Here is a 14,118-nt window from a genome sequence, read left to right on the forward strand (position 1 = left end):
CTCACACATCTGCGTCCTCTCCCCTGTGGGCCTCTTCGGGCACCTCCAGTCAGGTGCCTTTGCCCACCTATCCCCAGAAATTCAGTTTGCAGTGGGCACTCCACCCTCCCACCCCCCGCTCTTCTTTACTCCTTCTTGGAGTACTTTTCTCTTGCCTTCCATGCCCAGCCCACCCCCCACTTTCCATCCAGCTCTCTGGCCTGTCCTTCTCCATCTCCACCAGCCCCTTCTCTCTGCACAAATTCCCAAAAGCTGGAGGACCCCAGGCACGTCCGGACCCTCCTCTCTTTCCTACTTACCCAGCTCCATCTTGCCAGAGTGGGCCCACGGCTTTGAATTCCACCTTCGTGCTGATGTCCCCCAAGTGTGTCACCAGCACAGGCCTCTCCCCTGAGGTCCAGCTGCCCACTCCCCTCTCCACTCGATGTGTTTCAGACACACAGCACCCCCAAACCAGCCCCTTCCCCAGGCCCCCATCTCAGGACGTGGCACCGCTGTTCGTGGGGTTACTTGAGCCCCAAACCCAGCCGTCATCCTTGGCTATCCCTCCATCGTGCCTCGTCCACCCACCAGCCAGTCCCACTGGGTCTCCCTTCAGCGTGACCCCCTCCACACTCCGACCCCTCCACCCCGTACACACACATGCCATCGGTCCTAGTCAGCTCAGACTGCCATAACACATACCATAGGCCGGGGCTTAAAGCACAGACGTTTACAGCTCACGGATCTGGAGGCCGGAAGTCCAAGGTCAAGGTGCCGGCCAATTTGGTTCCTGGTGAGAGCCCTCTTCCTGGCTTGCAGACGGCTGCCTTCTCGCTGTGTCCTCACATGGCAGAGAGAGAGAAGGAAAGAGAGAAAGAACTCTCTGGTGTCTCTTCTTAGAAAGGCATCAATGCCCCCATCTACACCTCATTATCTCCTTAAGCCTCCATCTCCAAATACTATCGTGTTGGGGGTTAGGGCTTCAGTAGACGAATTTTGGGAGGGGGGCACAATTCAGTCCATCTCATGTTGCCTGGACAACCCTGCACCATGATTCAGGGGACCCATCAGACCCTCCCCTGCCCACCTCCCCAGCCGCACCCCATCCACTGTCGCCGGGCTCTCTCCCTTCCAGCCACACTGGCCTCGGGTCCTCATCCCTGTGTCCAGGGAAGGACACACCATGCCCTTCCCTGCCCTGGGACTTGGCCTTGCCTCTCGGTCGGAATGACGTGCTCCTCCCTGTGACGTTCCCCTCGCTGCCTCCTTCAGTCCTCGGTTAGCTGTCCCCCTGCCTCTCGGAGGCCCACCTGGACCACCTCAGCTGAAATGGCCCCGTTCCCTCCTGGGCCCCTGCAGACGTAAGGTCCTCTCCATCACGGCACCCTCTTCGTGTCTTCCATGCACCTAGCATACCTGTAATTATGCATTGATTCGTTTTCTTATTAACTCTGTCTCTCTTAACTAGACCATAAGCTCCTTGAGGGCTGTCGGGCACTGCTGTATCCCCAGGTCCTAGCCCACTGCCCAGCATGTGGGAGTCATTCAGGAAATTCTAGGGAGATGATGTAGTGGACACCCACAGCTCTGGGCTGGGGGCCTGGGGCAGACAGCAGCCCTGAGCAAATGCCGGAGGTCTGTCCTCAGAGACCACTTGCCCGTCCCCCTCCCCGTGCCTCCCCGTAGCCTCTTCTCTACACCCCCCTCCTCCCTGGAGCCCTCTCTGGTGCTCCGCCCTGTTTCCATCCCACCTCTGAGCCCCAGTCTCCCTCTGTGTCTGCCCGACTCACACAGCACCTCTTGCCTTGCAAATTTTTTGGTTTTTAAGAGGCACCCATGTGTTCCAGCACTGGTGTCTGTCCCACACGTACAGTGGTCTTCTCTGAGCCTCACCTCCGCCTGGCAGCTGGTACCCAGCAGCTTCACTTTCTGGGTGGAGAAACTGCCCGGAGGTAGTCATGGGCCCAGCCAGCAAGAGACGGGCCGGGTTGCGAAGCCAGACCTGATTCCCAGGCTGGTGGGGTCTCCCCTGTACCACACTCTGCAGCTTAACTGTGGAGTCGCTTCTTAATTTTTCATGTCAGCATCGTCCAGCAGCATTTATTGGGCATCTACTATGTGCAACCCCTGCCTCGGGGAGCTCCCACGTGTGCCAGAGAGATGGGATGCCCAGTTATGAGGCCAGAGCTGGTCACATGGGGCAGGTGGGGGGCACGGGAGGAGTAGGGCAGAGTCGGAACTCGGGTGAGCAGAGGGGAGGGCTGCGGCTGGAGGGGTCGGGGAGGACGGGGTTGCAGCTCTGAGGGCAGTCCCTTCGGTTTGGCTGTGGCCGGGTCGACATCCGACCCTTCCCAACAGACTCACCTCAGGGGTAATTGCACTGAGCACAGGAGTGGGGGAGGGAATGAGCAAGGGGGCGAAAGTGTGACCTAGTGTGACTTCGAGAATACTTGAGCTCACATGGGCCTCAGGCTCAGCTCATGTCCCTCCAAACCCAGGCAGTGAGGGCGTTGGTTCCCTTGATTCTTCCCCTCCCTTCTCCTTTTCTTCCTCCCTCCTCAGTGCTCCTGAGAGCATGCTCCACGCCAGGCCCTGGGCGGGGGTGGGTGACACGGAGACAGAGACATCAGGTGATGGGGCCTCAGGGTCGACAAGTGCGGCTGCTTGATGGGGCTGGCGGGGGTCCAGCATGTTTCCAGTGGGTGGGCTTGGCCAGAGAGGAGGAGGAGACAGTGGAAGTTGCGGGGTCAGGCCTCTTCTGGGTCAAGCCAACCCCAGCATCCCAGTTGGGAGCCAGGCTGTGCCAACCCCAGATAACTGACCAGGACGGCAGCCAATGATTTGCCAGGAGGAGCAGAGGGTACTGGCTCTCCTGGGGCGGCGGCAGGACAGTTAGCAAGGTGAGTGTGGCCCAAGCCAGCATCCCTGGGCGGGGCCTGAGGAAGGAGCAGACAGAGGCCCTTCCCCATCATCACCCGTCCACCCATCTGACCTGACCAAGCTCCCTTCCCTCCCCCTGCCCCAGCCCCGTCCCAGGTGGTGGTGATCCGCCAGGAGCGGGCGGGGCAGACCAGCGTCTCGCTGCTGTGGCAGGAGCCAGAGCAGCCCAATGGCATCATCCTGGAGTACGAGATCAAGTACTACGAGAAGGTACCCACAGGGAGGGGAGAAAGAGGGAGGCCACCAGGCCGGGGACCCTTGGCTGACCACCCCTCCCACGGGCAGGACAAGGAGATGCAGAGCTACTCCACCCTCAAGGCTGTCACCACCAGGGCCACCGTCTCGGGCCTCAAGCCGGGCACCCGCTACGTGTTCCAGGTCCGAGCCCGCACCTCGGCTGGCTGCGGCCGCTTCAGCCAGGCCGTGGAGGTGGAGACCGGGAAACCCCGTGAGTGCAGGGAGGGGGGAGGGCGAGGGAGCTGGGCCAGGCGCCAGGGCCAGGGCCAGGGTCGTGGTGGTCAGAGTACGGGAACGAGTGCATGCTGAGCTGGTGCGTGGGCCAGATCAGCATTTTGACAGGTGAAAAGACAGGCTCAGAGGAGGAAAGTTACACGCCCGAGGTGACAGAGCTCGTAACAGCCCATCAGCTGCAGGCTTTCCCCGAGCATCAGCGTGACTTGCAGGCATCATGGTGCCCTTTGCTAGCAGGACTATCTTATAATCGTCCCAGAGACCCTCTAGTGAGTTGGCAATATCTACATCCCCATTTTACAGGTGAGGAAAATGAGGGTCAGAGCAGTAAAGTGATTTGCCCAAGGTTACCCAGCAGAGCAAGACTTGAACCTGGTCAGCTTGGGGACAAACTCTGTGCCCTTCCCCAGTATCATCCTGCCCTGCACCCCCCCGCCTCCAGAACAGCGGTTCCCACAGTGTAGTCCAGGACCAGCAGCAGCTGCAGCCCCTGGGAGCTATCAGAAATGCTGATTCTCAGGCCCCACCCCAGACCTTCGGAAGCAGAAACCCTGGCGCTGGGGGCCCAGAAATTTTGGTTTGATCATACCTTCAGGGTGATTCTGAGGCACATTCAAGCTTGGGAACCCCCTGCCCCCATCTCCAGCCCGTTGGGGTCTTCTCCTATACTCAGCACCCTCCAGGGGGGCAGTGCTAAGACAGATGGTTCAAGGCTGAGTTGATTACCTTCCTCAACCTGGCACCCCCTTGGCACTTGTGTGTCTCAAGTGCTCTTAGGTCTGATACCATGTTGAGACCACCCAGGTAGGAATCCTGCCCGGCTCCATCCCATTTGCTGTGTGTCCTTGAGTAAGTTCCTTGAGTTCTCTGGGCCTCGGTTTTCTCATCTGACAACTCACGATAATACTGGGTTATCCCTGGAAGGGATGTGGGTTACTGGCTGGAATGTGCAGCTCTCCGTATATTCAGCTTTGTCACTCTTACAGTAATGGGCAGGACAGGCGTTTCTGGACTCACACTACAGGTGAGAAAGCTAAGGCTCAGAGAAGTCTAGTGACTCTGCCCAGGTTACACAGTCCCAGGAAGTGCTGGCACCAGGTTGGAAAGCAGGATATTGAAGGGGAGACTTGTAGAGGAGAGGGTGGGGCAGAGGAGGATGCGGCCTGCGCCCCAGCTCTGGGCTGGCTCACAGCCGAGGAGGCTGCCGCCGGGCCCCGGGAAGGCCACCAGACCTCTGGCCCTGAGGACAGGGCTGAGTGGCTGGCCCCCCAGCCTGCTTTCCCCCCACAGGTCCCCGCTACGACACCCGGACCATCGTCTGGATCTGCCTGACACTCATCACTGGCCTGGTCGTGCTGCTTCTCCTGGTCATCTGCAAGAAGAGGTGGGTGGTCCTGGCCCCCGGCCACCCCAACCCCCTCCCCTGGAGCACTGTGTCTCCTGCCTGTCCCCAGCCCTGCTGAGCCAGTGATCCCCTGTGCCTGGGCTCACTGACAGATATACCTGTTCTTCCTTCCTCCTTCTTGGGACGCTTTTCTCTTGCCTTCCATGTCCGGCTCACCCCCCACTTTCATCCACCTGTCTGGCCTGTCTTCCATCTCCTCCAGCCCCTTCTCTGCACAACTTCCTGAAAGCAGAAGGGCCCCAGGCTGGTCTGGGACCCTTTTCTCTTTCCTACTTACCCAGCTCCAGCTCTCATGAGTAACCTTGTCAGGGCCCACGGCTTTGAATTCTGCCTTCACGCTGACATTCCCCAGGTGTGCCCCCAGCACAGGCCTTCCTCCTGAGGCCCAGCTGCCCAGCCCCATCTCCACTCGGATGTGTGTCAGACACACAGCACCCCCAAACCAGCCCACCGACTAAGTAGGTGTCAGAAGTGGGACAGGACCCAGGTCTGTTAAAACTAAAGACCACGCCCTTAGTTACTCTCCCCCTCCCACTCTGTTCCAGAGGAAGGTGGTGCGGGCTTAGGGTCCCACTCAGCAAGGATTGGAAAGAGCATCCGTAGATGGAGAAACTGAGGTCCAGGGAAGGGAAGGCGCTTGCCAAGCTCACACGGCGGAGCTGGCCTCAGAAGCCTCATCTCCCAGCCCCTCTACCAGGGGTGCTTTCGTGTAAAATTGAGCTAATAATGCCATAGACTTTGCTGTGAGGGCCAAGTGGACTTGATTTTGTAAATTATATGGTGTTTATAAATGTCACAGTTCAGCTGGGTTGAGAGCCTGAGGTTGGGACTGCCCCCCTGCAGGGGCAGGGACTGGGGTGGCAGAAGCTGACCTGAAAGGGGAAGGGGGGTAGAAGGGAGGAGTTTGGACGTGTTCCTGAACGGGGTCAGGGCTGAAACCAGGGACAGTCCACCCTCCACAGGCACTGCGGCTACAGCAAGGCCTTCCAGCACTCGGACGAGGAGAAGATGCACTATCAGAACGGGCAGGGTGAGTGCAGGGCCCAGGAATCTGAATGCAAAAGCAGAGGTCACAGTAGGACCCAGTGCTGGTTTGGGGGTGGTGCAGGTGGGAAGGGGAAAGGCGCCCACAGAAAAGACTAGAGCCCCAGAGAGAGACGGCAGGCTGTCACAGAGACCTGAGACCCCAAGGTGCAGTTCTGTGCAACTTGCCTGGGTTTGAAGAGGATGCTACGGACCCTCTCTCTCCCCAGGCAAATGCACAGATATTGGCATTCACGCACAATTTCACATACACCTTTGGGGGGTCATATACTCTTGGACAAGAACCCCTGCTACAAAGAACTTTTTCAGGACTCTGCAGAAACCTCAGAAAACAGGGCAAATATGGGGATGCCTACCTCAATGCCCCACTTCTTTGCCCACGGCAGAATCAATCATGGTACTGATTCCCATGGAGCCTGAATGCGGTCTCAGAATCCTTCTTAACACAGTCTTCTAGAGACCCGCTTTCCATCAGTCTGAGTTGGCACTGTGATGTGACCTTTTTTGGTCACATTCCTACCCTAGGACAATTGAGAAAGGTCTTAAGGACCCTAAAATTAACCCCAGAAAAATGACAGACAGGCTCACAACTCACGAGAAATCCCAAAGTCCCCTAGAGAGCTCAGAGCTACTCCACAGAGACCCTGCTTACACTTGGCAAGCACTGATTGGGCACCTGTTTGCCACCACATCCTGGGATTCCCGGAGACACTTCTCACTTCACCACCAGTCCCGTCCCAGGCCCAGGGAATGCTGGGAGAGAATGTCCTCATGGAGCCCACCGATGGCCCTTCTCTCCTGGCCCCTCAGCGCCTCCACCCGTCTTCCTGCCCCTGCACCACCCTCCGGGGAAGATCCCAGAGCCCCAGTTCTATGCAGAACCCCACACCTACGAGGAGCCGGGCCGGGCGGGCCGCGTTTTCACCCGCGAGATCAAGGCCTCTAGAATCCACATTGAGAAGATCATTGGCTCCGGTGAGCTTCAGGGATTGTGAGTGTGGGGACATCACAGGGGGTGCCCAGGGGAGGGACACCCAGTGCAGAGGGATGGGGGAACCAAGATGCCCGGCATGGCCAGACACTCGGGTATGTGGGGCTGGGAGAGTGCAGAGTCTGGGGTGAGGGGAGGAAGGTCCCACCGCCCACCCCCTGCCTGCCCCACCTGGGTTCACAGGAGAGTCCGGGGAAGTCTGCTACGGGCATCTGCAGGTGCCGGGGCAGCGGGACATGCCCGTGGCCATCAAGGCCCTCAAAGCCGGCTACACGGAGAGGCAGCGGCGGGACTTTCTGAGCGAGGCATCCATCATGGGCCAGTTTGACCACCCCAATATCATCCGCCTTGAAGGTGTCGTCACCCGTGGTAGGTGCCAGGCGACAGCAGCCTCACCCTGCAGGGCCCCTTCTGCTGCATCCCCAGACCACCCTGCCCTGCCCCATCCCCCTGGCTCAGGTCCCCAGATGACTTGGCATGGAAGGGGGCCCAGAGCCTGGAACCCCAATGGAAACCCTACGTTCCCTGGGGCCCTGGGTGCTGGCCCAGCTCCTGGCAGCTCATAGCGGGGGCGGGGGGGCATGTTCCTGATCCCCCCACCAAGAGCCACCTCCTCCCCGGCGCCGTCCCCAGGCCAGCTGGCAATGATCGTGACCGAGTACATGGAGAACGGCTCTCTGGACACCTTCCTGAGGGTGCGTGCCCCGCCACTCCTTTCACCTGGGCCGGGGGAGGGAAGTTCAGTCTGGGTGGTGGGAGATAATGTGAGACCTCCAGATACCCCCTCCTCCCCAGAGCTTGGACCCAACAGACCTGGGGAAGGCGAGCCAGGTGTGGGGAGGGGTCTTAAAGGTCAGCCCATCAAACTGCCTTTCAGCCCCCCATCACGTGGAAGTCCCTCTGGGCACGGGTCCTGCTGCCCTGTCCTGCAGACAGGCTAAGAGGGGTGCCTCTGTGGGGACCCAGGGCCCCAGTCAGCTGGGAGGCATGGCGGGTAGTGGTGGAAATCCCTAGATGCCCAGCCCTCGCCGTGCCGTTCATCTGCTGGGTGCTCTTAGGCACAGGGCGAAACCTCTCTGGGCCTCCATTTCTCCTTCTGCAAAGTGGATGACCAGTCACTGCCACCCTACCTACCTCTCAGGGTTGCTGTGAGTGTAAATGAGACGTGAGAACAAACCTTAAACAGCAATATGCTTCCTAAGCAGTGAGGCACTTTGTAAACTGCAAAGAGCCTTCCTGAAGCCCAAGCCACGTCCCCCTGCAGACTCACGATGGGCAGTTCACCATCATGCAGCTGGTGGGCATGCTCAGAGGAGTGGGCGCCGGCATGCGCTACCTCTCGGACCTGGGCTATGTCCACCGCGACCTGGCTGCCCGCAACGTCCTGGTCGATGGCAACCTGGTCTGCAAGGTGTCTGACTTCGGGCTCTCGCGGGTGCTGGAGGATGACCCCGACGCCGCCTACACCACCACGGTGCGTAGCCCGCACCCCCTTTCCAGCAGGCCCTGGGATGGAGCCCCCCACGTGTCGTTAGGGAAGTTGGACGTTTCAGGGTTGCCTTCAACCTGGGGCGAGTCCTACCTCTTCTCTGCACCTCAGTTTGCACCAAAGCTTTCCCACCTCTGTTCCGTCACTAACTGGCTTGCGGAGATACCAGGGCCGGTCCCCCCATCACTCACTCACTAGGATTTTTGGGGAGAGTTGGCATCTCTCTGAATCGCCTCCACTCCACGTCTGTCTCTAACGTTTGACTAAAACCCAGCATTTTCAAAATGTGTTCTGGGGGGATTTGGGCTTCTCTAGCAGTGCTTTAGGGGCTGCCTTAAGGGTGGAGGGCCTCCACCCCTGCCTCTGTCAGGACCTTCCCTTAGGATCTCGCCCACTGAGACCCCAAATAAGGTTTCACTTAGAGAAAGGATTTTGTGACCAAAAAAAACCCCTCCAGGGGAGCTAGAAAATTACTAGACCACGTTCTCCGAGCTTCGTCACTTGTTCAGGCATCAACCTGTTGACTGATACTTACTGAGCATCTACTGGGTGCCAGGCCCTCCACCCACTGTCTTTTGTTCAGTCTCCACACCAGCTCCATGTGCAGGTCTCCCCCATCAGAACAGGTGCTCTTGGAAGGTGGAGGCCGTGTCTCTCCATCCAGCCTTCGAGTTTCCCAGCCCAGATCCCTGCCTTCAGCTCCCTGACGAGCTGGGGAGAAGCTCTCAACACTCGTGTGTCCGTCGCAGGGAGGGAAGATCCCGATCCGCTGGACAGCCCCCGAGGCCATCGCCTTCCGGACCTTCTCCTCGGCCAGCGATGTGTGGAGTTTTGGGGTGGTCATGTGGGAGGTGCTTGCCTACGGGGAGCGGCCCTACTGGAACATGACCAACCGGGATGTGAGTGCCGGAGCCTGGCTGGGCAGAGGCGGCCGGGGCCTTGGAGGGAAGGGCCGCTCCAGCCCATTGCTGTGTTCCCCCCACAGGTCATCAGCTCCGTGGAGGAGGGGTACCGCCTGCCCGCGCCCATGGGCTGCCCCCGTGCCCTGCACCAGCTCATGCTTGACTGCTGGCACAAGGACCGGGCCCAGCGGCCTCGCTTCTCCCAGATCGTCAGCGTCCTGGACACGCTGATCCGCAGCCCTGAGAGTCTCAGGGCCACGGCCACTGTCAACAGGTGCCTGGCGCCCACCCCAGCTCTGCCCACCCCAGCTCCGCCCGCCCCAGCTGCCCTCCCCGCTTGCCCTAGACAAGGCCCAGACTTAGTCCAGGCCTTGGGATGGCTCTGCCCTGACCCCTGGACCAGACCCAGCCTGGGCCTCTGAGCCCTGTTCAGAGCTCTACTTCCAAGCCTGCGGTCTAACCCTTCAGACCCTCCTTGCCACTGCCAAGCCTAGATGGAGGCTGAGTGGCTGGCGCCAGTGTCTCCTGGCAGACCACTTACCAAGGGCCCCTGTGCCTCAGGTGCCCGCCCCCCGCCTTTGCTCGGAGCTGCTTTGACCTCCGCGGGGGCGGGGGTGGCGGCGGGGGCCTCACCGTGGGGGACTGGCTGGACTCCATCCGCATGGGCCGCTACCGGGACCACTTCGCTGCTGGGGGTTACTCCTCTCTGGGCATGGTGCTACGTATGAATGCTCAGTAAGTGGTGGGCCCCTGGCGACGGGAGCAGGGGGAGAGGCCAGAGGTGGAGCCGCTGAGGATGGCAGCTCCAGGGATGGGTGTGTCCCCGTCTCCACAGCTCCCAGACTCCCAGGTCAGCACCGCCTTCCTTTACAGGGATGTGCATGCCCTGGGCATCACCCTCATGGGCCACCAGAAGAAGATCCTGGGCAGCATCGAGACCATGAGGGCCCAGCTGACCAGCACGCAGGGGCCCCACCGGCACCTCTGACCAAACCGAGCCAGGCCCGGGTCATGCCAGCCGTCAGAGGACTCGCAGGGTTGGCCGCCCCAGGCCTCTGTCCCTCCTCCTTGGCTGCCTTCCCCTCAGGTGCCAGGGAGGCCGAGGACTCCACCACAAGACCTGGAGTTATCTGGGGTCAGGCCACCTGGGAAGGGACCTTTGGTGCCCAGGAGGGAGGGGACAGCTGCCCCCAGGGCAGAGGGCCTTCTCTTTCCCAGAGGCTGGGGCCTCAATGCCACTGAGCCCAACGGCGATGTCGCTCACCTGCCTCTGTGTGTGTGCGCGTGTGCGTGAGGGTGCCTGTGTGCACGCACTCACATGCTGTAGGGGTGTGTTCTCACGAGGTCACAGGAGCCCTTGTGAACACGTGTGATCGTGTGTGTGTGTGTGTCCACCCATGAGGTCCCCCGTGGATGTGTGCCAGTTATGGTGAGTGTGCTTATTCGTTAGTGCTGGGGGCACGTGTGTGTGACTGTGGATGGCATGTCATGAATGAGGATGCGTGTCACAGCGTGAGGATGCGTGAGCAGGGAACTCGGTGTGACACTGCCCATCAGCTGTGGGCCCAGGTCCCAGCACGCACAGGGACTGGGGAGAAGCTCACCCCTCCCCCAAGCCTGGGGGCTGGGGCCAGGGGCTACTTCCAAACCACACCAGCACCAGGCCCACCCTTGTCTCCGCCCAGCTGAGCCCACCCCCCGCTCTATCTCAGGTCTGAGCCCTCCCTCTAGCTGGTGGGGGGCCACCTGCATCCTCCACCTGGCTCCCACCACTGCTTCAACAGGGAAACAGGGTTCCCGGCCAACCCCTCTGGCCACCTTCTGTGTAGGCATCAACACAGGGTACGTGAGATGCCCTCAGCTGAACTTGGCTACCTGACCAGGGGCCAGGGCCCACCAACTTCCTTCTAGTCTCTGATGCCCCTGCACAGCCTAGGGCTCCTCACTTGCAAGTCCCTCTGCCAACCTCACTGCTCAGCCCTGGCCTGCCCCCCAGACCCACACCTAGGAACAAGGACCATAACATCCTGGTTTTTCAGCCCCAAGTCCACCCCTCCTGCACCTTCCGGACAGACCAAGGGAGTGTGCCTTGTCCAAGGTCACATGGCAGCGAAGTTTCAGAGCTGAGCCTCCTCCCGGGGCTTTTTCCCCACATCCTTCCGCACAGAGGAGGAAGTCGCCCCCCACTCAGAGTTGACCCTCCCTCTAACGGCCCACCAGGGTATGTAAATATCTTTTTCTACCATGTCAGAATATTTTTTCCTCGCTCCTGACAATGCAAAAATGGTCTTCAAAGCACATAAGAAGCACCCAGGGTGAGAAAGCCCCATCCCAGGGGAAGCTGGCGGGGGCCCAAGGGACCCCACTGGGCAGGATGCCGGGTTACCCCTGCCGGCCCCGAAGGAGGGGCAAGCTCAGCCCCGCCCCCTGCCCAGCCCTTCCAGTAGCCAGCACAGCTGTTCCACGGAGACACCAGCACTGAGCCCCCTCTCCCTCCTGCAATAATTCGGGGAGTCTCAGCCCCGCCCAGGTGCCGCGGTCAGCTCTCTACACCTCTATATATTATATTACTATATAGCCGAGCTGTTCTTCCTTCCTATGGAAGTCGGAAACATGGTCAGGACACGATCCGGGGAGGACCCTGTCTTCCTCCCACCCCCACCCCACTCTCACCCAGTTCCTGGGCTCTGTATCCTCACAGCCAGGGGGAACAGAGTGGGCCTGGCACTTGGGAAAGTGTGGTCCCTGCCCCCAGTGTGAGGTGCCCCTCACAGTCCCAGGGATCCGCCTCTCTGTGGTCTCCATCCTGAATCTTGTACTTACCCACATTGAGAATAAATTCTGCCTCATCTTTGCCTGTGTCCCCCATTTTTTCCCATTCCTACAACCGTGACCTCTCCTGGTAAGGAAGGACCAACCTTATGCTGTGCACCTACTGTATGCATCCCACACATACTTTTTCCCCTCTCTGGTCTTCTCATCTATCCTAGGAGGTAGGATTCATGTGCCCATTTTGTGTAAGAGGAGGCTGAGTCTTGTAACTTGCCTAAAGTCAGTTTGGGGGGGTCTGAATTGGAACCCAGGTTTTGTCCAACTCCAAAGCTCATGCTCTGCTAGGAAGCACCCCCATGGGACCCCAGTTCTTTCTTCTGTGAGGTACAGATGGTGCTTAACACTGGAGCTCAATCCCTTGTAGCTGGGCATCGCCCTTGCCTCGCGGTCTCTTGGGGAAGAAGGACAGCCCTGGAGGAGGAATGCATGAGAAAAGAGCGTCTCATGGGACAGCTTCCCTGGGAACAAGGGGCCCATTGAGAGACCTGGGTCCTATGGGGCAAGGAAGGGAAGACAGGATGCAAGCAGCTTCCGTAGTTACATCAAGAGGCAGAGGACCCAACTCTGCTCCCAGAGAAAGGGGACAGCAGCAGGAGAGAGGGTGGTGGCAGCAGAGCCCAACTGTGTCCATTTGGGTCAATGGCTCAGACATTTGGGGAAGATACCCCTGGGGTCTTGCTGATGAACAAGTAAATGATCTCCAGTAGCCCCTCCAGCTGAGGGAAGTGTCTTCGTTCCTGCCTCTCCCTCAATTTGGGAAAGGGGGACCATGGAAAAAACACATTTAATGTGTTTCCTACAATCTCACTAATAATCATGCTCAGGCCAATGTCCCACGTGGCAGAACCATCATGTAAGCTAGATCTGCCTGAGCTCAAGCCAGATGTGTTTCCCCCTGGAACTCTAAACTCCGATCTAGGCGCCACCCCTCGGAACCAGCTGTCTCCTATGAGGAAGAACCTGTTATTACATAACTTCTCTTCCCTAAGGACCAACCATCTCGGTAGGACCTACAGAGCACCTACTATGTAGTGTGTGCCACTGGGGATACAAAGCGGAACTCTAGGCGGAGGTACAGAGCGCACAAAAATGGTTCCCTCAATTGGATCCAGGGGGCTAAGTGTCCAGAAAATGGTGCATGCAGAGGGGTTAAAGGAGGTTAGAGGAGGCGTGTGGGGGACATTGAGCCTGGAGGGCAAGGACTTCCTGGAGGAGAGAGAATTCAGCTGGGCACTGGAGGATGAGAAGGGTTTGGAGATTCATTTCCTAGGTAGCGCCCTGTGCAAGGATGGAATGCAGAGGAGATAAAGAATAACAGCCACAGGAGAAACAAATCATGCTGGTGGATGGGAAGCCTCCCTGCTATAAAGTTTACTAGTAGCTTCCAATTTAATCTATACATTTTATTCCCAGTAACACTTGCAATGAGGTTTTCTCTGCAACTCGACAAGGTCATCCCAAAATGTAGATGGAATAATAAAGAACCGAGAATAGCTAAGACAGATTTGAAGAAGAAATAAGAGGAAGAGGAAGGGAACTGCGCCCTGCCAGATCTCAATAATTACTCTAAAGCTTTAATAATTAAAATCATTTGACTTAGTCCCAGGAATAGAGAAACAGATAAAAAGAACAGAATAATGTCTAGGAACAGATCCAAATATATATGAGTGTTTGAAACATGGCAAGGGGTAGTCAGTGAGTGATGTTAGGACAATTAAATACCCCCATGGAAAAAGATAAAAGTAGATTCCTGCTCACACCACTCACAAAGTAAGTTCCAGGTTGATCAAAGTCCTAAATGTGAAAAAGCAAACTATAAAGCTTTTACAAGAAAACAGGAAAATAACTTTACGATCTTAGAGTAGAAAATAAGACACAACAAGCACAAATGATAAAGGGAAATGATGATAAATCTTCTTTCATTAAAATCAAAAACTTCTACATGACAAAAAATAAATTTGTTAAAGCCATGGCTGGGAGAAGATATTGGTAAACTGTGCAACCAACCAAGAGAGAATAAGTTTCCAAAATTTAAAAAAAAAATTTTTTTTCCAACTTCAAA

The 14,118-nt window shown here is 57.9% G+C and overlaps 2 protein-coding genes across 2 annotated transcripts in view; both read left to right on the forward strand.

Moving 5' to 3' along the window:
- EPHA8 (EPH receptor A8) overlaps window positions 1–12,063 on the forward strand; it is a 35,950-nt gene extending 23,887 nt beyond the window's left edge. The window contains exons 6-17 of the mRNA XM_067723304.1: window positions 3,008–3,132; window positions 3,208–3,370; window positions 4,684–4,777; window positions 5,761–5,828; window positions 6,653–6,817; window positions 7,017–7,202; window positions 7,467–7,528; window positions 8,098–8,307; window positions 9,072–9,221; window positions 9,308–9,498; window positions 9,786–9,959; window positions 10,098–12,063. Of these exons, the coding sequence (XP_067579405.1) occupies window positions 3,008–3,132; window positions 3,208–3,370; window positions 4,684–4,777; window positions 5,761–5,828; window positions 6,653–6,817; window positions 7,017–7,202; window positions 7,467–7,528; window positions 8,098–8,307; window positions 9,072–9,221; window positions 9,308–9,498; window positions 9,786–9,959; window positions 10,098–10,212 (1,703 nt within the window). The 3' untranslated portion in view covers window positions 10,213–12,063. The remainder of the gene's footprint in view (window positions 1–3,007; window positions 3,133–3,207; window positions 3,371–4,683; window positions 4,778–5,760; window positions 5,829–6,652; window positions 6,818–7,016; window positions 7,203–7,466; window positions 7,529–8,097; window positions 8,308–9,071; window positions 9,222–9,307; window positions 9,499–9,785; window positions 9,960–10,097) is intronic.
- Window positions 1–14,118, forward strand: part of C1QB (complement C1q B chain) — a 119,081-nt gene that overhangs the window by 53,462 nt on the left and 51,501 nt on the right. The window lies entirely within an intron of this gene.

Source organism: Pseudorca crassidens, chromosome 2 (assembly GCF_039906515.1).
Source record: "Pseudorca crassidens isolate mPseCra1 chromosome 2, mPseCra1.hap1, whole genome shotgun sequence".
In the NCBI taxonomy this organism is placed as follows: Eukaryota; Metazoa; Chordata; class Mammalia; order Artiodactyla; family Delphinidae; genus Pseudorca; species Pseudorca crassidens.